At 48.5% G+C, this 27,696-nt stretch overlaps 1 protein-coding gene across 1 annotated transcript in view; it reads right to left on the bottom strand.

The window, feature by feature from the left end:
- Nucleotides 1–27,696, bottom strand: part of SLC24A3 (solute carrier family 24 member 3) — a gene marked incomplete at its 5' end in the record, with an annotated part of 479,028 nt that overhangs the window by 23,853 nt on the left and 427,479 nt on the right. The window contains 6 exons of the mRNA XM_081256468.1: nt 2,608–2,774; nt 10,295–10,559; nt 11,320–11,480; nt 13,437–13,570; nt 18,437–18,490; nt 25,007–25,032. Of these exons, the coding sequence (XP_081112594.1) occupies nt 2,608–2,774; nt 10,295–10,559; nt 11,320–11,480; nt 13,437–13,570; nt 18,437–18,490; nt 25,007–25,032 (807 nt within the window). The remainder of the gene's footprint in view (nt 1–2,607; nt 2,775–10,294; nt 10,560–11,319; nt 11,481–13,436; nt 13,571–18,436; nt 18,491–25,006; nt 25,033–27,696) is intronic.

Below are 27,696 nucleotides of genomic sequence, written 5' to 3'. Positions count from 1 at the left end.
TTTGGGTGAAGCAGGCAGCCTGAGAGAGGAGAAACAGGGTTTCTGGGAAAAGGCAATATAGGGACAGTATCTGAACTCAGGATGTTCCTGGGAAACCCAGAACAGATGGCTGCCATGCTATGCTGGGAACGTAAGCATCCACGTCCCATGCTGGCTGCATAATGAGACTTTACAGGAGCTGGGAAGGGGCTGACTTACACCATCCAGCCTTGTAGGAAAAGCCATAAGCAGCTGATTCCTTTCCTCTCTTGCTGGACGCCTGGGGACATCATCTCTGCCCACGTCAACCTCTGCTCCACAGTGGCTTACATTTATCTAGTACTCAGGCACTTTTGTTAGTGCTGAGTGATGTTCGTGGGCTTTAACTTATTTAATTCTCACCACAACCCCAGGGAGTAGGTGCTTATCTCCATTCTTCACACGAGGACACGGAGGCATTGCCCAAGGCCCATGCACTGGGGAGTGGCCCGGGGTGGGGGGACATTCCCACCCGGGCATTCAGGCTGCGCCCGTGGGCACTGACAGCACCTCTATTTACACAGGAGGGGCTTCGCTGGAGGAAGAACAGCTGACGAGGAGGCAGTGCTTCCATCCCATTAAATGAGCCCATTCTGGCCCCCAGTTTCCAGATGGGCAAACTGGGAGGAAAGCAGTGGATGAGAAGGCGTGAGGAGGGGCAAGTGGCAAAAGTGAGTAAGTAGAAAGAGACCCATCCCGGGTCCGCTGGCTTCAGGAGAGGATAACTTGCAGAAGGTGAACCAACGAGGTCATTGTGGGATGCCACGTGCCCTTCCTCACTTTCTGTAAAATTACAAGAAATGCAAATGGGCTGTGGTAAGTAGCCCACTCCTCCCAGCTCCTCTGGGACCCCTGCACTGGAGCCTGGCCTCACTCCCTCCCCGTCCAAAGGTTTGGGGGATGTTGGTTAAATCCGTAGGGATGCCTGGCTTGGTCCCTTTCAAACAGGGAATGCACGTCATTTCCATCCAGTGCTGAACTGAATTTGGGGTGGCCTCGGGTTCTCTGCTTTTCCCTCTCCAGGGAGGAAAGTGAGAGCAGAAACACAGCGTTTCTTCTGACTGTTCTGGAGCCTTTTGTGAAATGGAGCTGCAAGCGGCCTGGCTAACCCTTGTTTTTCCTTTCTCACCCTCAGCGGGGTCCCTGCAGGAATTGGTTTGGCTTCACGGGGTTTGGCCTGGGAAGGGGCTGCTGCCCTTGCCCCGCTGTTACTGTGGTTACCATGGTTACGGCTGAGGCGGGCGTTGGGGGAAGTGATTCTCCGGGTGGCTGGACCAGGTCTCAGGGGTTTCTCCTGGTTTCCCGCTTACTCCTGGCCATTTCTCAGGGCTTCTCAGAACCTCCCCCAGAGTGGAAGGAGGCAAACAGAAGGAGGGTGAACCTCGGATCCGTCGGCTACTTTGCGTGTTAGTTTTTCAGAGAAAACCACTGGGCCACCTGGAGTTCAGGGACACCAATGCTATTCCCCAAACCTGGCACCCAATGAATGTGTCAAATAAAAACGTCAATGAACACAAGATGAAGGAGAAACCCCTGGCTATAAGACTTGGGTTGAAAAAAACTTATCTGTTTGTCTGTGATGTTGAAGGCATGGGATAATTATGAGTTAATTGTGTCAGGTTTACACATTTGTTATTACCTCTAAAATAATCTTTTCAGAACCTCTTTTTAGCTCTTGAGTTTAATTCTCCAGAATTTATACTGCATCTCTACCTGATGCTCAAGCATGATTATATGCACATAATTTTGTCATGGCTTTTAATTTCTGCCCAACTCCAATTCTAATGAATTAGGTTCACTCCTCAGTTAGAAACCAGAGTCATAGATGGGAAGTGCACTCTGGGTGGCTGGGTTTCCTGGAATGGCTTTGGGGCAGAGGCTCTTTTGAGCAATGGTCCCTCAATCCATGCCAATCCTTGAATCTTTGTTTCAGCTTCAGAAGGGACCCTTGAGCATTCACCTGGTCCAATGACTTCATTTTCTGGTTGAAGAAACTGAGCGGAGATGAGGAGTGACTATGATGGATGGGATTGTCAGCCCCCCCATGCCTCCTACCCTTCCTCCATGCTGGCTGCCTGTGACCCTGCTGGTCTTTCCACTAGAGCGGGTGGAGTATATTTCCCCCACTCCATGGATGTTGGGCTTGGCTGATGGAGTGTGGGTGGAAGTCTCAAGCCAAGGGCCTGGGAGGCACCTGTGTTTGCCCTTGCCCTCCTGCATTCCAATGATCCACCGTGAGAAGACATTCCCCAGGTAGCCACTGGTCCAAAGAAAATCAGCACACACACGGAGTAGACATGAACCCCACCTGCTGCCTGAATCAAAGGTAACCACGCTGGAGCTGGAAGCAGACTGCTTAGCCAGTGCCCGCTAAGATCAGTTACTCTATGGTCTGCCTGTCGACAGGTGAGCAGGAGCATAAAGTCTTGTGATTCTAAACCACGGAATTTAGGGCTGGTTGTTACACAGTGTGTTGCAGCGATAGCTGACTGATACAGTTACTGGGCTGAAACCCCTGCCCCTACTCCCCTCTGGTTGAGAGTATTTCTCTCTGAAGAGATCCGGCACTGCTCGGGGTCCTGGACTCACCATCCACACCATCATGTAGGAGAAGGCTGCGATCCACAGTGTGGAGGAAGCGAAGGTCACCATAAACCACTTCTCCCAGCGGGGCTTGTTGCAGTTGGGGACAGTGAAGTACAAGACAAAGCTCAGGGGCCAGGTGAACGCCCATTTCACTGTTTCCAGTTTGCCAGCTGGGAAAACAACAAAGGCAAAAAGAAAGAAAGAAAAAAAATCAGCGAGCTACATTTCTCTGCTCCGCCCTCTGCATGGCTGTCCCCGGACATTTACATCCTAACGGAAGGCCTGTGAAATAAGCCTGACCATGTTGCTCTTTTCCCGGTAGACTCAAATGGCTTTCCACCAGCAACAAAACCAAGCGGAATAAAAAGTTAGCCACTGCCACCTGCTAGTCAGGCAACTGGAGCCAGGTGGAAAAGGATGAGGAGGATTCTCAGGATACAAACGGGGTCGGGGGAGAGTGAGGGGTCAGGGTGGAGGTGGGGGAGGGGAGGTAGAGACCGTCAGCTGCCTCTGGGGCCTTCTCCCCATGGACAGGCGGCTACATCTTCCCAGATTCTAAGGCGTCAGCGGGCACAGCGCCACCTAGTGGAATTGGTCAACATCCTCTGTCACCTTGCTGAAATCCTGAAAGACCATCTGAAAGCTCTCAAGGTTGTCAAAACACCGCTTGCGTGTCTGCACCCCAAGCTGCTATGGATTTGCAAATCCATAATTGCTTCCTGGTTCTAACTACTTACTGCCATGGACAAGATGATGGATCTGTCAGTGATGACCTGATCCTACCATCTCTGAGTGCTGCCTGAGTGCTGAGTATCAGAGACACCCATAAATGCTTATTTTGGTGACATTACCATTACCATGAGTTCTTGTAGCCTCAGATCTGAAAAACACAGTAGTTCTCCTTTGGCCATTATTACCATCCTGCTTAAGTGCTAACTCACCTCTAGAAAGAAATATCAAGATCTCCATCTTCCAGAAAGTTCTCTGTGTGCATCCTTCTGGTCAACATCCCACCCCCCTACCACCATAGATTAGTTTTTCCTGTTCTCCAGCTTCAAATAAATGAAATCATATAGTATTTTTTTGTGTGTCTACCTTCTTTTATTCAACATAATGTTTTCTGAGTTTCATTCATGTGTCAGTAATTCATTCCTAATTGCTCTGTAGTGTCCCATCCTGTGAATACACCACGATTTGTTTATCCATTCTTCCGTGGATGGGATTTGGGTTGTTGCCAGTTTTCAGGTATTACAACCAAAGAGGCCGGGGAGCTTACTTGTAGGAGTCTTTTTGTGGGCGTGTTTCCATTTCTCTTGGGCAAAGAGCCAGGAGTCGAATTGCTGAGTCATAGGGTGGGTGTTTGTTTAACTTTGTAAGAAACTACTAAACTGTTTTCTAAAATGATTATTCCATTTTATATTCCCTCCAGAGTTAAGGAGGTATTTTTAAAATTACATTTTGAATAGTATGAATAAAATTTATTTTATAATTTTACAATTCATTTTATAATTTTATGCTAGCATCCAGCACTTATTCATACATCTCTTACCAGTCTTCAAACAGTTTCCTGAAACTATTTAAGAGGAAAACTGCAGAGTAAAGTTACACAATGCCACTTTTGGCCCCTGGTCTCCCTAGACGGCAGGGTGGTCTCTAGGGGGAGATGGGGGCTTTCTCATCAGACAGCGCTGGGTCCAGTCCCCGTTCTGCCAGAGTCGAGTGCCTCAGTTACTTAAATTCCCTAAGCCTCAGTTTCCTCATCTGTAAAATGTGGACACAGAAACACTGAGCTTGAGCGTTGCTGGCAGAATTAAATGAACTATTAGGATAGGGGTTGGGGCAACATAAGTTTGCACGTTACTGGACTCAAAACCCTCAGAATCTTTCCTGACTCTCCATTCTTTCATTCCCCACCTCAACCCTGGCCACCGGCCCAGGGAACTCGATCTGTCTGCATCCACCTATCCCCATGGCCTCTCCCTGGACCAGGTCCTCCATCTATGACCTGGCTTCCTAAGGGAACTCCCAGCTCCCTCACCTGCCCCACCTCCATCTGCACGCCACTGACAGCCAGAGTCTCCGAAAGCAAACTGTTCTAGAACCTTCCACTGGCTTCCAGTGCCCTCAGAGTAAAACCACATCTTCCCACAAGGCAAATCATTGACTGGTTTGGCTCCCGTCTGCCACTCCCCCTACTTACACACTCCCCTGGCTCCAAGCCTCCTTCTGCCTCAGGGACTTTGCATCTGTGGTTCCCTCTGGATAGAGCTTGTGGCTGTGTCTGTCCTGTTGAGCAGGTGACCTCCCAACACAAATGTCACCAGACCCCTCAGATCACCCAGTCTGAGATCCCCTCCCACCCCACTCCTTGCTTTCCCATCACCTGCACTTATTTGCTTCATAGCAAATGTTTTCTATTTGAAATTAACAGGTTTGTTTGCTCACTATTTTCAGTTGCCCCCAAACTAGAATATAAACTCTATAAGAACAAGTGTTCTCTCCAGCTTGCTCACCACTCTGTTTTGATGCCATGAACAGTGCAGGGCACACATCACATGCTCCATACATATTAGTATCAACAGTAATGACATAACTATGAACAATCTAATCAGACGGACCAAAGGAAACTTTGTTTTTGAGAATCTAAGGGTATCCCACTTACAGGGGCACAATAAAGCAAAGAGAACACATTTGAAAGAAAGGAGGAGTCTCTCTCCATTAGCTGCTATGCATCTGGTTAGATTTAAGGTTTGAAGGTGGTGAGTGAACAGTGAGAACACTGGCTGTGTCTGGCTGGATTGCAAAGCAACGAGGCTGTCTGGGAGTTTTCTGTGAGGGGCTTTCAAATGCTGCACCATCCAGACACGGCTAGATCCTTGGATCCCAAATGCCTCCTGGAATTCCGCACATTCCTAAACCCTGCACTGTGGTGATAAGGGATGGATCCACCTGGGGCCCTCGGCATCCCCTCATTGACCTCCCAGTCCTCCTGATGCCCCCCCAGGGGAAGGGAGAGACAGACAGACAGACAGACAGAGAGAGAGAGAGAGAGAGAGAGACTTGGTTCATTTAAAATACACACCCAATCAAAGTAACAAAGAAACACAAGAATGGGGAGAGAAATGACTTCAATCTGGCTCTGTCATTCTTCAGAAAATAAAAAAGAGAGGAAAATGAGGTCAGAACTATGACTGCGAGAGCTTAGCAAATGATATTGGTGAGGGAAAGTTGCAAGCAGTGTAAGTTCACACCAGTGAGTTCTGAGTTTTTTTCTCTCAGCTGCTTTAAAAATTCTTACTTGACACTGGAAGGGCATTATATCTAGAAAACAGTTTTCACTATCATGAAAAATGATATGCTTTCTTTAACTTACAGCTCCACTCTGACAACAACAAAGCAGAAATTCAGAGTATCATCTGCAACAAACCTTTAAATGTAATATAACAAATGTAACTCCTCAAACAAACCAAGTGATGCAGAAATGTGCTTTTTAAGTGATTTCGAGCACCAGGAGCATTCAGATAAGGATCGTCCGTATTTTAGCCAGTCGAAATTTCCATTTCTGAACAAAGGGGTAAAAACTGTATCCTTTCTTCTTTCAGCCAGTATTTCTGGACATTTTCCCATCTTTTGTTCCATTGTCATGTGGTCTAAATACAGCCTTCCCCGGCTGGTGGTGGGTAGGTCTATTCATTAATTTAACGAATATTTATTGAACCCCCACTACACCGCTCTGTGCTGCCACTGCTCCAGGTGCTGAGGACATAGCAGCGAATTAAGAAAACAACACTCCCTGCTCCTGAACCTGATGTCGCAGTGATTATGTGATGTTTTCAAAATCAGCCAGAAAGTCAGGGGATGAAGCAAGGGAGTGAGCTTAGGACTCTGAGCACAGAGCACCCCTTTGAGCATCACTCTTCCTAAAAAGCAGAGAACTTGTTCCCAAGTTATAGTCCTTTAAAAATTTATTTTTAAACTTTTATTAATATTTATTTTTATTGAGTTAACATACCATGTGACATTAGTTGCAGGTGCACAACATAGTGATTCAGTATTTTTATGTATTATGAAATGGTCACAGCTTTGAGACCAGTTGAGACCATACTGAGTTACAGTCCTCATCAAGCTTTTTAGGAAGCTTAATACTGTCAGATGGAGGAAAAATCATCACTCAGTATTGCAGACCTAGAACTAAGTATATACATTTGTTCTAATTATATAGGCAATAAAAATGCACATTGTGTTAAAATGGAAAATGTAGAGAAAACAAAAAATAATTTCACCTCGGATAAACATACTAATATTTTGGTGTATTTTGTTTCAGTTTGTGCTCCAGGGAAGTGTATTTACCTCCATACACATGTAACTGTTTCTCTTTCTGTCAGTCAGTGGTAAGAAGGCTTTCTTCTCATAAGAGGTAAGAATATAAGTACAATTTATATGTATGTAGACATATAGATACATATACTATGCATAGGTATATATAATAAATACATGTATGCAAACTATATGTATGTTATATGCACATAAACATGTATTAATATAGGTGTATATATTATATAATATACAATATGTTAAATATGTGTAAATATTCGTGTATTAATATACACCATATTAAATGTATACAGTATATAGAAACCATGTTACATGCACACATTAACTCAATCATACATGTGCACAGAGTACATATATGCACATACACACATGTCCTATATATGCGTCTGTTTACACACTCCCACACAGTTACTTACTTGTTAATTATACACACTCTAGTCAAGCCCTGGTGGCAGAAACACAGGGAACCCAGGCCCCTGCAGGATTCCCGTGAGAGGGAAACACATCCTCACCTAGTGGAGGGACCTTTTTCAGGCCGAAGGAACTTGACCTGAGAGGACCCTCAAGGGCCCTCTGCTGGCCTGAGGGCCTCCACCCACTCGCCACTGGGACGAAGCGGCCCTGCCCAGGGGAAGGCCTGGCCGGACACTCAGCCCACAGCCTCGAATGGAGGTTCTGGGCCCGGGAACGGGGTTTGTCAGCAGCTGGTGGAGGACAGGGGGCCACACTTGGACAAGCCCATCCTCCACTTCAGAGGCAGAACCAGGCCCTGACCTAGGCTCCCTGGCGACACAGAGGAACCGTGAAGATGGCTGGTGGGCCCCCGGGCCTGTAGCCCCCGCCACCCGCGGTGGCCCCTGGACCAGCAGCATCGGCATCACCTGAGGGCCTGTTAGACACGCAGAATCTCGGGCCGCACCCGGACCCCCCGAATTGGAGCCCACCCTTTGTCAAGGATGCCCAGGTGAGAAGGGCTGGTGTAGGGAGACTCAGGATCCCACTTCCGGTCTCAGCACCTCGGGGCCCTGGGGTGAAGCTGAGACCCCTGGGGTGGCAGGACCACGCACAGCATCCCTCCTCCTTGCAGGCCTGTGTGTGCCTCCAAAGGACAGAGGGTGCCTGAGGTGGGTGCCTGAGCCCACACCTGCAGCCATGTCTCCCAACACGTGAGAAGGCCCTGGGGCCTCCACACCTGCATCCTAATCCCGGGGCAAGGGGGGTGGAGCAGGAGTTCAAGATACCCCGAAACCTCACAGTTAGGTCTGGGGTGTACCTCGTCCAGGTGAGGAACAGGGAACACGTGACCCACAGGGGACCCTTCTGGCCCACTGAGTGATGAGGGTTGTCTGCTCTCACACACGTGGCTCTGATGTTTTCCTGGAGGGGTGCACGTGGGCTCCTGGGCTCCGGGTCCAGCACAGCGCCAGCCACTTACAAACTCGTCAACTGGCCTCATGGCTTCCTTCGTCAGGGTAAGACTTTAGCCAAGTAAGCACTCCTGGAGCTTGGTTGCGGGCTGCTGATGGTGAACTCTAAAAACATGGGCTGGGGGAGGCGGAATTCCAGGTGTGGCCCCCAAGGTCTGTGCCCCAGTTTTCACAGCCTGCGGGAAGGATGAACCACCAGCCCTAACTGTGCTAGGCTCTAGGGCAGAGCTGACCTTCAGACGGGCAGGTCATGATCCATAACGGGAGCCCTCGGAAGCAGAAGGGGAGGCTAGAGGGATGAGGAGTGTGGGGAGGACCAGACACAACACACGGTGCTGGTTTGCTAGACGAGGGGCCACGGGAGCAGAAGGCGGTGGCCTTGGGGCAGGGAGCAGCCCCGGTGACAGCCACGAGGAGGAGACAGACTCAGCCCTGCAAACACCAGGAACCCACTCCTACCAGGAACCGAGTGTGCCGGGGCCTCGAGGAAGGACCACAGCCCTGCCCACCCCCCTCCATCACGGCCCTGTGAGCCTCGGAACACCCAGCCAGGCCACGCCGGACTTCTGACCCCCAGAACCCGAGCAAACCAACCAGTTTAAGCTGCGAGGCTTGTTCTCATTTGTTACAAAGCAGTAGAAAATGAACATGAAGGAGGGGCGGGGGGTCTGGTCATTTCATCCTTAACATGTGTTTGTCCTATGCGATAGGAAGGTTGCCAAGAAATGTTGCCAAAGGTGGCAAAATGGATAAAGAGCCAGGGTAGTTTTTTCTAGCAAGATAACCTACTAACAAGTAATGATTTAACTCTGGGTGGGCGATTCTGGAGTTTGGGGTCTAGGAATCTGGGTGGGTATTTTCTAGTTAGTTTTGGTCAGCCCTTGACCAGGTTGAGATCTCAGGGGCCCTGAGGGGGCCCCGGCACCCCCCTGAGCTTTACCTGCTGTCCCTGGACACAAAGAGGGGCACAGAAGGACCCTGCATCCAAAAGTAACATGCGACTCTGATACCCTGTGCCCACGTCTCACCATTAAACGGCCGTACACGTGGAACCAGCACTCCCACCTGAAAACCTACAGCCCCCATCCATCCCAGCACCTCAGTGAAGACACACAGGCTAATTAAGCTTCACACACTTGGCAATGAATGCAAACTGGACCGTCACACTCTTTCTTGAAACAGTCAGAAACTTCTGGAAGGTCTAGCAGAATTCTTTGGGTTTGGTCCACCCGTTCCCCTAATGGGTAGGGCTGGGGGACAAGGCTGCGGGGACAGCCAAGTCTTTGTTGGAGGCAGCAGACGGGGGAGGAGGACACTGCCCTGGTGGCCGGGGTCCTGAAAGCTCTACCAGCGTCCGCCTGTGCCTCCACCCGTCAAGGAGCCGGGAGATGCCCTGGGCCAGCCCCGCGGTGTGATTTAGGCACTTTCTACCCAGGTGTGCATCCCCTGTGGTGCCCACCCTGGAAATAGCAGGTCCTGGGACAGGTGGGGCCTGAACGGGGATAAGAGAAGAGCAAAGGCCGCCTGGGAGGGCTGCTGTGCCCCCAGGGCTGGCTTTGCCAGGACAGCCTCCCACCAACTGCAACGGGGTGGGTGAAGCGCTTCTCCCCCCCAGCACCATGTGCCTGGCCAACAGGGTCACGGGCTTTCCTCCTTAACTCCAGGGGGCCCCGAGGAACAGCTGAGAGAGAGCCTCCTTGTGAAATGCCCACATTTCAACCCATGACCGAGTGTCACCATCTTGGTCATCTTTGGACCCCCTACAATAGAGTCTTATCCGCTGTAAAAATTAACATAAATATTTCTACGTCATACAGAGATACTTCCTTGAGTTTAAAATCAGAAAGGTCACCCCAGTCAAGGGCATCAACTCAGTGGCCTCAAAATAGCTCCAGACCCCAGCCCAGCCCAGACGCGGGACCTCTTACAGGGGGGGTCGAACGGCGTGTACGGCCCTTCCTCGTCCTCCTCGTCCTCCTCATCCTCGTTCTCGTCGTTCTCGTTGTCCTCGTTCTCATTCTCCGTCTCGTTGCCAGCCTCAGCAACAACGTCGTCCCCCCGAGTCCCGTTCACACCTCTGTCCAGGACGCTGCTGGGTCCCATCCCGTTCTCCACCGTGTGCTTAATTGGGATTTTGATGGCCACCTCGGATTCCCCATTGGCATAAGCCCTGCTGTTTATCAGTCTTTGTCTCTGGAAAAAGAAAGGCACGTTCTAATACAGCCAGAGGGGCTGCAAGTCTTCACACCCAGAACACCAGCTATTGGGATATTTCCCAGTCAACTGGCAAGGAGGTGCTTCCAGGAGACTCTGCAGAGAAGTTCTGAGGGACTCCTCAAAGTAATAACCAACACTGGGAGGAAGGATTAATCTTTATGACCCACTGGAACTTGAAGATCCCTTCAGAGGAGAATCCCCATGTCTCAGGTGGGCACTGCTTTCCTATCAGGGTTCTTGATTCCCTGTGTGCTGGGGTGTTCACGTTCTCCTCCAGGTTGTAGGAATTCCTCGGTCCATATGTGAGAAAGCCATACACATGTGTTTGGATTACTGTATCAATAAGGCTGCCGTTCTGGAGAAAGGAACACCCAGGAAAATTCAGGTCAGAGACTCTGCATTATTTTAAACTAGGGTAACCTTGATTTAGCAACTACTTCCGTGCATTCACATTAGAGGGCTTTATTCAGGTGGAAGATAAAAAGAAGGTAGGTAGAAGGGATAGAAGAGTTTTTCTGGATAACTGGGAGCTGGACCACGTCTCTGGACATGTGGATGGAAGAGCAAGGACCAAGGTGCACAGCTGGTCCAGAGAGCAAAGACGTTGGGAAATGGCTGCGGGGTATTATTGTGCGAAACGCTGAGGAAGGTGCTTCTACATTCAGACCAGGAAACGTTCTCCCCTTCCCAGTTTCCCACCCCGTCCATGGCAGATGGACGGTGCTTTCCCAGATACCTCATTGATCAACATGCGACTGGCCATGGAGAGTCGAGTCTTGGGGGGAAAGTGGCTGGTGATCATGATTCGAAGACCAGCCTCCGAGAAAGAAAGCTGGTGTGGGTAGGCTGACAGCAGCTCATCTACCATGATCACTGATGCTTTGCGGTGGAAATTGGCTGGGAAAATTAAAAACATAAAATAAAAATAACATTGAGACTAGGAGCAGGAAAGAGATATTCATTCACCTTCCTTCCATTCCTTTCTTTCCTGCTCTCTCTCTTCTTTTCTCTTATCTTCCTTCCCTCCCTCCTTTCTTCCCTCAGTCCTTTCCTTCTTCTTCCTTTTCATCCATCCAATTACCCATCCATCCATCCATCTACCCATCCGACCATTCATCTATCCATCCATCCATCCAGTCATCCATCCACCATCCAACCATCCATCCATCCATCCGTCCACCCATCCATCCACCCATCCATACATTCACCTATCCTCCCACCTACCCATCTATCCTTCCTCCCTCCCTCCCTGCCTCCCTCCCTCCCTCCCCTGCTTCCTTTCTCCCTTCCCTCCTCCTTCCTTCCAACCATCCATCCAGCCATCCATCCAACTATTCATCCATCCTGGAAGGGTTGTCATGATCAAAATTTGAAGAAGAGTTAAAATCTGCTTTCTACGGGGCTCATCCATACCTCTTTGAAATGACCTGGAACAATTTAAGAGTCCTTCACTAACACGGTGAGAATGAGTGATAACATAAGAGAATCCCCCTTTGTCCTCAAAGGATTCTTTTCCTGCCGCTCATATCTGGGGCATAGGAAAGACCCCAATAGTCTTTAGTAACCCTTTATGCCCTTCAAATGTCAGCAGTGCTCATTCTGAGCTGTTAAAAGCTGCAGAATTGACATTAGTCCAGGTGGAGGACATGGTGGGGGGGATGCCCACGTTGCTGCAGTCCAGTCTGTGAGCAGGGCTGCCTGGGGGCTAGGGGTGGGGAGCTGGGCTCGAGTCCAGAGGGGGCTTAGGGCAAATCTTGCATCAGGATCTGCTGGCAGGCCTGAAAATAACTTCCGTCATGGCCCCAGCCCCTCTCTGTGTGTGCTGCAATACGAGCACACAGCTCACGGGTACCTGGCCAAGGCCTCACTCCTGTTCTCCAGGCCACTAAACCATGAAATGATCTCTGGAAACACTGACTAATAATAGGCAGCTCTCTTGGGTTCCCTAAGAGTATTCCTTTCATGGTTATGAACTACCCTGAAGAGAAGAAACTAAATGAAATCCTTATGTGGGATGGCACTGAACACTCATAAGTCTTTTGTTCACCATGCATATAATTAGTGAGAAAAGTATATCAAATAATTGATTTTCAAATTCTCATAAGTACCCACAAATTTCAAACTTAGATATGTATTTGAAAATAACCTATAGATTTTCTAATTTCTTTTGTTTTGCCTGAAAAGCAAACAAAATGAGACTGAGAAGAAATAAACCCACACATTTCAAGGGGAAAGTTAAAAAGAAATTAAATGAAAAATGAAACGCATTCTAGGCAAACATAAATGATAATTTTCCATGTTCCTCGAAGAAAGAAAATTATTAGAGAGTACTGTATTATCTCTTTGTGTATCAGCTGCTTCATAAGCATCTATTGAATGTAAGCATTACTTTGGGGAAAAAAAGGGTAATTTCCTCTGTCATTTTGCAGCTTGGAAACTGAGGTAATGTAGCCTGAAAGTGAATTTGGATGTAATAATACGCTAATAACAACTATAATTAATGGAGTATTCTGCAGACTTTATCTCCTTAACTTGTTACAAAAGTTATCCTCATTTTGCAGAAGAGAGAACTGAGGCTCACAGAGGTTAAGGAACTTGCTTCATGGTCACTCAGTCAGAATGTGATGGAGTCAGCACCTTGACACCCATGGCCTCCTCTCCTTTACCATCTCCCCACTTTCCCTATATCACCCCCAGCACGTTTGGTCCAAGAACTTCCACTGGCTTTCGGAGCTTGCCCATCACCAGGATGAACCTGCTCCCTGCCCGATGCAGCGAGGGAGGGAGGGAGGCCTCCCTGGGGGCAGGCATACCCTCTGGGGCCTGGCGGGGGACGCAGCCCCCCAGGGTTACCTCTCTTGAGTAGCACCACGGTGGCGTCGCAGTTGCTGCTGTCGTCGATTTCAGCGTTGTTGGCCAAGCCGTTGACCATGTTTCCCGTACCCTTGGTCCTCCTTTCAAAGCACTGGTGTATGCAGGCATTGTATCTGGACATGGCCGTGAGCAGAAAGAGCCCATCAGCACGGCCGTACCTGCCTCCCCGGCTCCCAGGTCCCCACAGCTCCCCGAGCCTGGACGCCTGTGGGGGACCCTGTGCCTTAAGTTATTAGGTTATTACATTATCATCCTGTTTCCCCCAGAATATACAACCTGCCCATTTCCCAACTTGAGAATATAAGGTAAGTGAAAATAAATCCAACATCACATAGATACATAGGGACACACTGCTTTCTCTGCAGAGTCTTCCATGTCAGCAGGGGGACCTCTGGGATTGAGTTCCCTTATTCGGGGTCTGTGCGTGGAAGGGCTGTTGTGAGACTCAGAGGGTTGGGCAAGGTCTCCCTCCTCTGGGCCACATCCCCAGGGCCTTTGCTGTCAGGGGCATGCTTGGTGGAGGAAGGTTAAGGCGTCACATCCGTCTCTGCTGCTACCCCAGGCTCTGCATCATGGTCCATGTGTACAGGCAGGCTGGCTGTCGAGGTCTCTATCTGCCTTTGGTTTCCTGAGGTCATAGGCTGGGAGCCTGCGAATGTCTGTCACTGTTGTGCCATAATTCCAGGTCTGCTGCGCCCTTGGCTCTATGAAAAAATTCTAGGCTATGATTCTCCAGAACGATTGAGTGAAAAAGAATCAGAACATTGTGCAGTGCTTCTTCCATGTGTGTTGGAAGGGAGGAAGCTTAGTCAAGTTCCTAGGATGTTTTGGCAGGTAAATGTCCTGGTACCTTTATCGTTGGTATTAGAAGACTCCCATAGAGGAATCCTAGGAAACTCACTGGTTTTTAAAATATTTATGACATTTATGAGATGAAAATAAAACTATAAAAATGATATTTCTGAGACCATCGACAATTTGAACACTGACTGGATACTTACTCGTATCAAAGAATTAGCGTTCTTTTAGTTGTGATCATGGTGGTTAGGTGAAAAATGAGTCCTTTAAGAGACATGCACTGACGTTTGGGTAGGTGAACTGACATGATGTCTGGGGCTTCAGGTCACGTGGGGAGAGGGAAACTGCTAGGGGTGTGGGTGGAGGAAGCTAGTTGATGGTTGTAGGGCTCCTGGCAAGCATGCGGGGTGTGTCATGCTAGTCTGCTGACTGCTTTGCACGGTCAACATTCTTCTTAATGGAAAGGCCTCCCCACTTGCTTTCTCTCCCCTCCTGATGGGGCTCTAGGGGAGACGTGGTGTTCCTGGCATCTTGACTCAGAATCCACTTTCCCCACAGAAATACTGACTCGCCTGGGTGTTTGCTTTAAAAGTTAACAACTGTGTGTTATACATTTATTTGGATTTGGATAATAGGATAATAATACCATGTATCGTATTATTATAAGCGCTTTCTTGGAAGCAGATATTGGTTAATTACTTAACTCTTCCATCATGTTCCATCCTACACACACCCTTTCAGGTAGGAAGCACTGTTCATTCGGTTTTTAGAAATAGAAACTGAGATGCAAAATGACTGAATCACCTGGCCCAGGTCCCATGGCCGGGGCTGCACAGGAAGCACTTGATCTTAACCACCAGACCACACTGCCTCATCTGGGGAACCAAACCCCAGAGAAGTGACCCAGCAGTACAGAAATCAACCCTCGCTGAGGCCGGGTATGCCTCAGGCTTCGGTAAGGTTTCTACCTGTTGGGCCAAACTGGAATTGCTTTTTGACCTTCAGATAGAATGTTTAAAGTTATTTTAAAGCCATCTACCCAGGAGGCAGCTGATGATTCTAATACATGTTGTTTTTAATGGCTGCTGCTCTGTTTTATATTTTTAATTGAATGTTTTAAATTTTGTGCTTGCACCCCGAAGCTATTTTATTGTGAAGCATGCAATTTTATAAATCAGATTTTATAAAACCCAGTGATTAAAGCCTCTGATTATGGAGCGGGATGGCTAAAGAGCAGAGATTTCAATTTAGAACTTAGGACTAGAATTTATGCAGAAAATTCCACGAGCGCAGTAGCTGCCTTTCCCCGGTCTATTTGTATCCTGCTGGTCTGAACAGCTGGGAGGTTGGTAAAGCTGAGGCATCAGCAGAAACACACCTCATTAGCTTTCACACTGGGCATGGTTTGGGGTACGGAGATCGTTCACTGTGTTATCTTTATGTCCACGTGCCCCGCCGGCAACTCACGGGCATTACGATGGCTCAGTAGAGGGGTACTGTGGTCACAGAATGCACGCTAGCAAAATTCCTCAATCTTCCTTCTTTTTAGATGAAAAACACTTTTTGAAGACCTCCTTATTCCGTGTAGCCCCTGGTGAATTCAGTATGGGACATGCTTTCATCTAAATTCAGATTTAAAACCCTAGATCCACATTGGGCTTATAGCAGACACTCAGTCAATTCTCTGGAATAACTGACGGATTCCCTTTTCAAAAGGGAATATGAGAGCTCTTGACTCTTTGGGGTCTCAAAGCATCAAAATGTTAAAAAAAAAAAAGGTGAAATAAAAAATGCTGAAAGAAGACGTCTATTGTTGAGGTTTCCTGACTGTGGCACCGATTCCCTAGTAGTTTTGTTCTTTGAGAGAAAGAGGAACAAGTTGGCTCGTTCCATCTTTAAAGGCTTTTCCTTGGAATCTAGAAACTGTGGAAAACTTTTGGGCCAGCTCTGGTTTTCATGGGAGCTGATGTATTGGGATGCTTAAATGCAAGGTGATTTGTGGTAAAAGTATCTGGTTTCTTTGTTTGCTACCTCATGGTAACTCCACACCAGGATAAGTTTCGGTAAGGTCCTATTCTATCTGTAGAAATGTCCTCTTCCAGTCACACGACCCAGTTACTGGGTCCGCACTGACTGTGGGACAGCTCCTGAGGTGGAAACTGGGTGCTATATTTAGTGGAATGGCAGCAGATGGCTTACGGCCCACCCTGGCCATCGGTCAAGCCAGCTCCTACCTTCACTGTTCCTGTGACGTTTGTCAATGGCCACACTGATTTCTCCCAACGGGTTCTCGGCCACCAGAATTAATCTTTGTCAGGCCTCAATGGCAAGGAAAACTTGACATGTCCATTGCAGACTGCTACCTGATGGGTCCAAATGAGCAGTTTCTGAGAGCGGTCTGCTGTCCTGCCCCCTATAGAAGGTGATCACTCCTGCAGTCACATAGGCTGGGGAGAGTATGGACTAACTTAGAGCAAAAGGAACAGCTCCCATGGGGCAGGAATCTTCAGCACAGAATATCTCTGCACCATTGACAACCTCCTCAACTCCATGGCACTCAGCAAAAAGATGAGCTGGCAGGTTTCAACCATGGTGCTTACATTTTACATTAGAGTACGGGAAACATCAGCGACATAACTCTTGATACAGGTGGTAAGCTGTCCAGACTCCAAGGGGAACAAGAACGCATAATGTGGTGGTTTTAAAATACATCCACACATTCTGTGACACTCCTCTCTTCAAAAGGCAAAGTAGGGCTTCCCTGGTGGCGCAGTGGTTGAGAATCTGCCTGCCAATGCAGGGGACACAGGTTCGAGCCCTGGTCTGGGAGAATCCCACATGCCGCAGAGCAACTAGGCCCATGAGCCACAACTACTGAGCCTGCGCGTCTGGAGCCTATGCTCCGCAACAAGAGAGGCCGCGATAGTGAGAGGCCCGCGCACTGCGATGAAGAGTGGTCTCCACTTGCCACAACTAGAGAAAGCCCTCACACAGAAACGAAGACCCAACACAGCCAAAAATAAATAAATAAATTAAAAAAAATTACTCCTCAAAAGGCAAAGTAGACCCGTTGAGTGAGGACTGGACTGAGTGACTCTTTTCTAATACACAGAACACAGCAGTAGTGATGATGTGTGACTTGTGAGACCATATCATAAAAGCTGTTGCTGGGTCCTTCCTGCTCTCTCTTGAATCACCTGCTCTTTTGGAAGCCAACTCCCGGGTGTGGGGACGGCAGAATGGCCCTGAAGAGAAGCCCACATGGTGAGGGACTGGGGCCTCTAGCCAACGACCAGTATCTACTCATCAGCAGCGTGAGTGGGCCATCTTGGAGACCCAAACGGATGACAGCCGCCCTGGACAACCTCTTCCTTCTAATCCCATGAGAGCCCCTGAGCTAGCACCCTCCAGTTCGACTGCTCCTGGATGTTTAACTCTCAGAAACGGTACGAGATAATACACGTTTGTGGTTTTAAGCCATTAAGTTTTGTGGTCATTTGTTAAGCGGCAATAGCTGACTAATACAATATGAATAGCGGAAGTCTGTAGATATTTGATCCATGGTTTTAGTTATCTCTTATCCAGCTCTGGTCCCATCTTCCCTCCACCTATATGGAAACATAACACATTGAGCTTTACCTCCTCTCTTGTTATGAAAGTGAGCGAAAAAACAGCCAAAAGCTAGGCTGCCAGGTCCTGAAGAGGGGCAAGGGTTTGAGAGATTTCTCAAATGAAACCATGAAGCTTTGATTCTATCATACATTTGGGTTGGAAGGGTCTATGCTTTTGCTATAAGTCGAGATTGCATTGATTCCTAGCAGGCTGCCCAGGGAGCCAAGTGAGCCTCTGATGACAGGTACCCGCCCTGTCCCCTGTTCCTTTGTCCACATTATCACATAATGCTGACAGTAGGAAAGAGGTTTGTTTTTTGTTTTTTGTGTGTGTGTGTGGTACGCGGGCCTCACTGTTGTGGCCTCTCCCGTTGTGGAGCACAGGCTCTGGATGCGCAGGCCCAGCGGCCATGGCTCACGGGCCCAGCCGCTCCACGGCATGTGGGATCCTCCCGGACTGGGGCACGAACCCGTGTCCCCTGCATCGGCAGGCGGATTCTCAACCACTGCGCAACCAGGGAAGCCCAGGAAAACGTTTTGGGAGACAAACTAAGAAAGTATTTTACTTACTTCATTATGACAATGTAGATGAGATACATCAGCACGAGGACTAAAGACTCCCACCTGTGGACAAACCAAGAATGGTCAGTTAACAGAAGCCGCCCTAGACAGATGTGCCATAGTCCAGGTCCTCTCAGACACATGTGTGATGTGAACGGCAGCTCACCTGCCAAGCACGGCAAGCATGAAGCAGACGTGCAAACAAGTTCCACATATTTCCTGGTCTGCAGACATTTCCTAGGCTGTATCCAGGTTTTCAGGATCTTTCTCTTCCTCCCCTACTTCAAAGGAAAATGCTCCTTCTTCTCTGTTATTCGCTCACCCCAAAGAATATTTTGAACCCAGCAAGCCTTCTATAATGTAGCTGAATATAGGGGTATGTGTATAAATCTGACCACAGCTTAATCATTCACTGAAACTATTCAGATACAGTTACAAAGGGCAAACTAGAGGAACTGATAAGGGCAACCGAGGGATTGTTAGGTACATCAGAGCAAGGCATGTGTAGAGAGAGGGAAACGGAGAAGGAAAGGAAGAAGAGTGGGGGGGAGGGGAGAGGGGGAGGGAGGGACAGAGGTGGGGAGATACAGACACCTTGGGCAGGGAAGGTGCTAGCAGGAAGGATGAGCATGAATGAGTGGGGAAGTGGTCAAGAGAAAGAAAGAAAGAAAAATAATGAAACCTTCTGGAATGTACCTTGAACTTCTGATACTTCGAATATTTCCTCTATTTTCTTTATTTTAGTAACTTTCAGTTAAAAGGCAAGGGAACTTGACTTCTAGGTTCCCCTTTAGCTGTAGAATTTAATTAGTTAATTGAGGGAGTAATTTTGGCTTTAAGAAAAGGTTCCTGGAGGATGGTCTATGAAGAAATTCTAGGTTATGGTTTCCTTCGCTTTTTCAACTTCCATGTCTGGAAACGGATCCTGGGGAAATATGTGATCAAATGTAAAGAGGAGGCACACACAGGGTTTTCGTTGCAGTGCTGTTTTATAAAAATGAAGTGTTGGAAAGAAGCAAGGAGGTTATCAGATGAAGGACCGGGTACGTGCGTTATGGCATGTCCACGGGGCAACGAGCTACCATGCATTGGCTGAGAACGATTCTGCAGATATGCACAGCCACAGAGATGGTCCTCTGTCATCCTGTTCAGTGTTTCTGCAGCATCTGAAGTTGATTGCCCACCCTCTTCATAAGACACTCTCTTCTCCTGACTTCTGAGGGCCACACTCCTGGTTTTCCTCCTGTCCCCTAATTTCTTCTCCCTCCCTTTGTGTTCCCTCCACTTCTTCAGTGTGACCTCTAATGTTCTCTCTAGGTGATGTCCTCTTGTCCTATTTCTGGAAAACCAACAGACACGTCCACACCACACTTCTCCCAGCTCCAGATTCAGGATCCACTTGTCAATACAGCCTCTCCACGTGGCGTCTAGATGCAGGTCGGAACAGAATTCCTAATTCCTACACCCCAGCTTCATGTTCTCCAGGGCTTTGCCATGTCAGTGAACTGCACAGTCAAGCCCCACATCTGGAAGTAAAAGTGGAGCCCTCTCTACCCTCCCCCATGCCCATCGGGACTCTGTGTCCAAAATATCTCTGGAATTGTGGATGTCTGCCCGCTCCACTGCTACCTCCCTCCCCCACCTTAATTTCAGCCTCTGAACTGCCTTCCTCAATGTTTCTGGATCCTGTCATTCTTCTGCTTAAGACTCTTCAATTGCTTCCCAAGAGTCTTGAGAAAAAAATCAAAGGTGCCCCTCCCTGCAAAACCCGGTTCTTTTCCCTTCTTCCCCCAATCCTCTTGTGTCCCAACCTGGCCTCCTTTCATTTGCACACGGCAAGTTCCTTCCTTCTCCCCAGAGCCTTTGCACTTAACGTCCCCTCTGCCAGGAATGCTTTTCCCTTCACTCCTTCGCTGGTCCCTTGCATCCTGCAAATGTCAGCTTAAACGTCACCTCCTCCAAGAAGTCTTCCCTGCCTACTCCTCCTTCACTTTCTGTTTGTGTTCTTTAAACCTCTGACCAGTCTGGGATTATCTTCTTTATTTACTTATTCACATCTAATGCCTGTCTCTAGCAGTCACTCGACACCACTCCTCACATCTGATTCCCGCCTCAACGATCTGGTTTCTCCTTAGATCAGCCTCCCTGACAGAGTGCCCCCCAAGCAGGCACCCCTCCCTCCCCAGCAAAGAGCAGCACTCAGCTCATCTGCACAGGTGAGACTTCTCGAAATGTCAATTTTCAGTTGCAAGACACCTCCAAGGGGCCTGAGCGTGGTCCTTATCTCATTGAAACCAATGTACACGTGGCATAAACATAACTGGGAAAAGCGAATCTTTATTCCAGCTTTATTCTGAAGGAAGAGATACCCAAGAGCTGGAGGGAAGTCATGTGATTGCTTAGATGCATTTTTACAGACTTGGTGAGGGGTCATTGGAAAACAAGCCAACGTCAAAGAGACATCCTCATGAGGCTGAATTACGTCCAGCACTTGGTGAACAGGTATATTTATACTCTCTCATTCCTTTGTATCTTTTTGATTTTTTACTCAAAGCAAGCCCTTCCATTGCAATATCTGAGTGAGCGACTCTGCCGTCACATTTCAGGGATGCCTGTGGCGGCGGGGTTCCCTCTCCTGCTGGCCTTTCAGGTTTGCCTTGTTGGCACCCAGATTCAGGGCCCACCCAGCGCCTCCTCCTCATCAAGTGAGGCTCTCTGAGGCCCCTCTGCTTTTTGGCCTGATTCCGCGCTTGAGCATCAAGTCTTGGCTTCCTGCCCTTTGGTGTCGCCCCCCCACCTACTGCCCCCGGGGCCATGAGTATCTCCAAATGACACCGTGATGACGTGTCTGCTCCCCCTAGTCTCAGACATCCCCAAGGCCACGGCCAAATTGGGTTTTGCATTGTGTCCAGTTCTGGAACGGAGGCTGGCAGCCAGGAGGTGCTCAGGAATGAACAGTTTGGGACTTGAAGTGACTACAAATGCAGACCCTGATGTCACACGCTCTTCCCATCTGCCCCTCCCAGCCACAGCCTGCCGCTGTCCTCCAGGTACCTGGGCTTGTGTGATCTGGGTGCGCTCTTCCCTTCCCACAAACTTCCACTCTGAACCACCTACAACTGGCCCTGGATTCTCCTGCCAGAGATTGTTCTTTTCCTTGTTGGAGGGCTACGCCCTGTCATCCCCCCACCCCTCGCCCAGAGGGCACGTCTCCACTTCCTAAACAGGGTCCAGAACCACGAAAGCCGGTCTCCAACATCATGCAGATGGACACTGTCCAGGTCGCGTCCCAGGCTCTCCTTTCTCACCCAAAGTCACGACTCGCTCAAAGAAGAGACAAAAACAGCACCCTGCATCCTTTCGTTTTCTTGTCAGGTCTTCAGACTCACTGAAGACACATTCTGAATTTCTTCTGGCAACAGTGGGGGTCTTGCTGGGCAGGGTGAACACATACCCTACTAGGTGGATCTCTGATGCTATCTATGTCAGACGTCTTTTGGGGCAGGTATCTGATGGAAAAGCACCCGACGGGTATTCCCCTGCCTCTTCCTGCTAATGGAACCCCACTATGTTGAGGCAGTAACTGGGGACCCTTGATCTCAAGGAGGGTGGGATAAATGATTGGTCTAAAGTTGTCATTCTATTCCCCCCTGGACACTTATTGGTCAAAGCAGACGCAGTTGTGACCAAAGAGATATAAGGTGGAAAGGTGTTCAATGAAACGACATAGCCCCTTCTTCTTCCTTCTTGCCTTCAATCCAAACTTGATGGCTGGAACCACAGCAGCCATCTTGGGGTCATTAGGGAAAGGTCAAGAGAAATGCAGAACCATTGTACTACCTACATCTGGGGTACTTGATATGTATGAAAAATAAACCACTATTTCTGCAATCCACTGTGGCTGGCTTTTCTACTACCTGCTACTAAAAGCCTTCTGATGGCCACTTCTTGGCTGAATGTGACTTGCTGTGGAACGCTGCTTGAGGAACGGTAAAGGAATCTAAACCATGCATGGTGGGGATCCCTTCCCCTTGTGTACTTGTATTTGACAAGGCTCCTTTCCTCCTAAAGAGTACTTTAGTTTCAAAATAAGCACAACTGACATTAGTTTCCTTTCAAGGATTTGGGGTGAATTGGTTACCTGCCTTGACATTGCTAGAACATGCTGGAATGTCCTACAACAAGGACAGGAATTCACTGTTTAAGGAATTATTGAAATACTACTGTGCTTTAATTGCACAGATTGAAGAGTCCATCTCTTAGGACAGAAATCAGAGGAATCAGCTCCTAGACTCACTCTTTCAGCAAAATAAATACTCATGGGTGGCTGGGTAAGAAGGTAAGAGATGTGGACAGTAAAAAATATCTTAAAGTTCAGTATATTTTGCAGTCAAAAGAGGAGCTGAAATCCCTGGAAATCCCAAAGCAGTGATGGGTCAGTGGTGCAGACTTTAATTTCTCAGCCTCACTTGTGAAAAACGGTCTCCGTCACCCCATCCACATGATAACCATGATTACGTAACAGGTCGGCCATCTGAGGCTGATATTCGGTGCCGTGAAAGCTTCCCCTAGGTCTTCCCGCAGTTTCACCTGTGCATGAGTTATGATTCCAACCCACCCCAGGCTGGACCAAAACCCGCTTGGGAATTTGCGACTCCTGTATCCGTGGCCCTCCCACCTCCTCCCTCCTGTGGGAGCCCGGGTGCCCAGGCTGAGGGGCCGATGACCTCAGAATCCGGCCTTCAGCACAGGCTCAGGGAGTAGCCTAGGAACCCAGGTTCTCTCCTCTGACATCGTAGGAGGGTCAGCCTTTGGAAAAGAGAGGAAACCGACTCTCTTGTTCTTGCTCCTTCCCATCTGAAATATCCTAAAGGACACCTTGAGGGTAAGGACTGACACAGGCTGGTCATGAACTTGCTTTCACTTCCTCCTGCCGTGGTTTTCACGAGCAAAGCCAAGGAGATGTGGAGAGAGGGCTCCTTCTAAGACTGACAGACACTAAACCACCCACGGGTCTCCTTTTTTCAGGTTTTCTGCACAAAAGCAGCAGAAAAGTTTCTGAAATCAACTGTGATCATAACTTGCTTTTCCTTATGGCAGCATTGTTAGCAAACAGCAGCAACACTGAGCAACACTTAGGCACCTACTGTTAGCTGAGGCAGACCACGGGTTGTGCTAACCACGCCATGAGTTTGAATGGGAACGCCTCTGCACGTTTTCCTGTGCTGCACTTAATCCCCAAGGACATGAGGGGAAAATGTCACCACTCCACATGGCGACCAGGTCCAGGTGGATCCCACGAAGAGGTTCTTCCTGACCTCTGGCCTCTGATCTCTGACCTGCGGTGCTCCCAGGCGTCTTGATCCCTTTCAGCTTGCTGATCACTGTTATTCAAAGAAGACTTCCTTCTTATTTTTATGGGTCCGTACAGGGACTACGTGTCTTAGAGCAAGTTCCCCCAGCTGTCTCCCCCTTGCCCTCTTGGACAGAGGAGAGAGAGCCGACAAAAGTACCTTAATACCCTGGAGAGTGTGTAACGTTTATGGTCCATGTGATATGCTCCCCACCACCCCAAATTCTGAAAATCACAGAGACATCCTAGGACAAAGAAATGTCGCTCCAGCAAAGGGCTAGCACTCATTTTGCTGAAAACAAAGACTGCTGGGCTCTGTAATTCTTTTTTTAATTAAAGGTATAATTTATTATTATTATTATTTTCATATTCTTTTCCATTATGGTTCACTAAAGGATATCGAATATAGTTCCCCGTGCTCTACAGTAGGACCTTGCTGTTTGTGCTTCTTTTTCTAGCTCATTCTTAGCTCTAAATAATACCACGGAAGTCGTCTACCTACAGCATCACAACTACCTGTTTCTGAGATGTTCTTTCAGAAGAAGTAGGTGTATTTTCACATCACTCTACCTCGGCAGATCAAATATTTGAAAAATGTAACAAGAATGCATGACACATCCAATTTCTATTTCCATTTCAAACACAGTTGACATGCTCAGAACCCATCTCAAAAAAGGTGATTTGGACATTGACCCAAATGCAAATGTTCCCGTATACTTAATTTGGGCATTTTTTTTAATCTATCAAAAAAAAAATCACTGATTTTTCAGAGCTCTAAGATCTTCTTGAATGTTAGGCAGAACTTTAATGGGTTAAAGGTCACTGACATGCCTTCACCTCTGGTTCCTGGGATATACTGAATACATGGTATTTGGAATATGCCGATGCGGTCTGCACAACTGGAAAAGGTTCATCAAATCTTAACCATGGCCTTGCCCGTGACTGACCGTGGAAAGGCACAGTTGCCTTACACTGTCTAATCTGGATGATAAAGACAGCAAGATAACAGGGTCCCCAAAGGAAGCCCACCAGGCCAGCCCAAGGGAAGCGGTCTCTGCTCCGTGAAAGCTGATTTAATTTCTTTGTTGAGATGGTTCCTGAGAAACGCTAGTTGTTCCAAGCTGCCCCGACATTTCCATTTCTTTCCTAGACCCTGACCTTGGTCTTTACTATACTGTCTCTGCCACATAGCAAGGGGAAATTGGAAGGGGAAAAGAGGTACTTACCAGGAAACTTGTTCATCATAAATGAACTGTGAAAAAAAATAAAAAGGAGAGATTAGACAGACACACACACACACATACACACGCACACACATGTTTTATAACTGCATGTTATCCGCCCTTGTGGCTGGCTGGTGGGAATCGGGGCTGGGGCCGGTTTGGGGTGTGAAGCATCTGTGGGCAAACTCCCCTCTGTGCTGGTATAGTCTCTGGTCAGTGTTAGTGGAAGGAGGTCTTGTTGGCAGACTGGGGTGGGCATCAGGCCATCCCAGCCTTCCTGCAAGTTCTGTCAGAGGATGGAGTGAGAGGGAAGCATGCCCAACCTCGTTATTTGTAGAATTTCAGATCTGGAAGGGGATGCGGAGCTTGGTGGGTGCTTGCAAACATTAGTCACTTACGGGTCCCCTGGAAGCTGTCTGTATGTCTCTGCACATCGTACAGCACCTTGGAGCTTTTATGAAAGCACCTGAGCTTCTATGGAGATTCACGAGGGTCAGAAGCAGTGCAAAGGGCCAAACAGAGACCTCCCTGATCAGTTAGGAGCCGAAGAAAGCACACGACAGGACTGAGTTTATTTAAGTCCTACTCCACATAGTATCTAAGATCACTTCTCATTTTGGGGGGAAAAAGTGGTATAATCCTAGCCCTTTGATTTATACGGGAAACGGAGCTGCAGAGAACGTGAGTAATTTCCCTGGGGTTGCCCAAATAGCTGCAGAGTTGGTCCTAGAACCCAGCCCTGGCTCTTAACTTCGTGTTCTTTCCATGACACCCTTATTTGCCCAGATGGTATGGGGCTGAAACCAAATGAATGCCCTTCTATTTCATTCAGGTAGGAAGCTGTTTCTTCCCACACTCACAGGACATGACTGATTTGAGCGAGACCATCTCTGAGCAACTTTCATTCAGGGGCCCTCTGGAGACTCTCAGGCAGAAGCATCTGGGTGTAGAGGGTGATTACTGCACCCAGGTGGTAAACTCGGCTAACAACGGGACATCGCTTCAGTCCCCGGCGATGACAACGACCACCAGTTGTGAGAGACACAGAGAAAACCTCAAAGACCAGCAGGTGCAGCTGAAAAGGCGCGCAAGAGGACCTCCCTCCAGTCGCCCCAAAGGAGCATAGAGAAGGATGAGGAGAAAGGGGGCCGCCCTCTTCTCTGTAACTCACTCTTTCCAACAAGACACTGACAAACACACTGGCTTCATCAGTTTTTGCCGCTTTGTCATCTGTCATTATCGGATCCAACAGGGCGGCATTTGGATGAAAATGTCAGACCAGAGTGGGAAGAGAAATAAAGAAGTAAAGGGAACCGCCCCACAATCCAGGCCGAATGGTATGGAATTCATTCCCAACCGCTGTTACATAATTGCTAGCTTTCAAAAAACCCAAGAAATCATGGAACAGAAGCAGTGATTTAAGTTGGAAAATGTTTTCTATTAATTGAAGTTAATTCAATATCAGTCTTGGGCAGCAGGCTGGAACAATCAATTCAGAGCCACTTAAGAGAGCACAAGATACTAGTAAAGAGTTGATTAGATCACCAATTTAATGGTCCTCTCTGGGGAGGGCAGCCAACACTCCGCAATACGCAAGCAGCTCTAAGGAAGCCTTATTTTGTGCCACCTAACTGAAAGGTGAAAAAAACTCAGAATGGACTTAATTGTACAAAGGATTCCAAAGTGAGAACAGAATTTACAGGGAACACAATACCAGAGAAATAGTGAGGCACGCCTGGATGCAAACGTGGTGGGGGGAGGGAACCAGAAACTTCCAAACGACAGAGGCAGCGATGCTGGTCCCTGACCACCTGGGCCTCAGCTACCCTGTGGCCCACGAGTGAACACGGTCTGGATTTGACCCCGCTGCTTCAAGAGGATTGGGTGGAAACACGAGAGCCTCCAAAAAAGAACAGTAACATTGATAAAAGGGACTATAAATCAGGCCTTTGAGAAAACCTGAATGGAAAGAGACTTGTGTGTGGTGACGAAAGAGACCTGCCTGCAGAGCCTGGTGGTGCCTGGAGGGGGCCGGCCGGCTGACTGTCACCCACCCAGAAGGAAATCCGCACTGTTCACAGACTGTTCCCCTGGGTAGACCACATCTCTGGACCATGCCGACAGAGCATGGAACCAGCCTGTCTGAAAACGTACGACGACAAAGATGGTGAATCTCACTTGGTGTGGCTGATGGTTAGAGCGGATTTCTTATTCCTTACAGATTTTATTTCATTTGATTCTCCTAAGACGAGTGTTGCACATCCCTCTGTATTTTCATGCTCACTCGGTGAGTAAAAGAAGACAAAACAACTTCCCCACCCCTGCTGGCTGGGTGACTAGGGTAGAAGAGAACCTGAAATCACACGCCTTGCCCCACCTCAAACAAGAAACTGCGCCCCCAGTTCCAGCCGGTCCCCACTAGGTGGCGCTCACGTCCAGGCCCCGCATCCCAGCGGCCCGGCCCCGGGCAGAGATGTTGAGATCAAGTTGGACCAAGTCCCCTTGGCGGCTCCATGAAATCTCCTGGGAGGTGGGCAAGGGCCCCTGGACAGACGGCTTCCTGCAGCCGCCTGCGGCCAGCCCACTGCCATCACGGGGCGGGGTGACGTTCTGGAGGCAGCTCCTGCCCCGTGCTCTGAGATGGGGCCAGGTGGGTCCCTCAGTTACACCCACACGCAGTCCCCAGACCTGAG

The sequence above is a fragment of the Mesoplodon bidens genome (genome assembly GCF_964165515.1).
Source record: "Mesoplodon bidens genome assembly, chromosome: 15".
Lineage (NCBI taxonomy): Eukaryota > Metazoa > Chordata > Mammalia > Artiodactyla > Ziphiidae > Mesoplodon > Mesoplodon bidens.
Note: the sequence above shows the minus strand (reverse complement) of the source record. Positions and strands in the feature narration are given on the sequence as shown.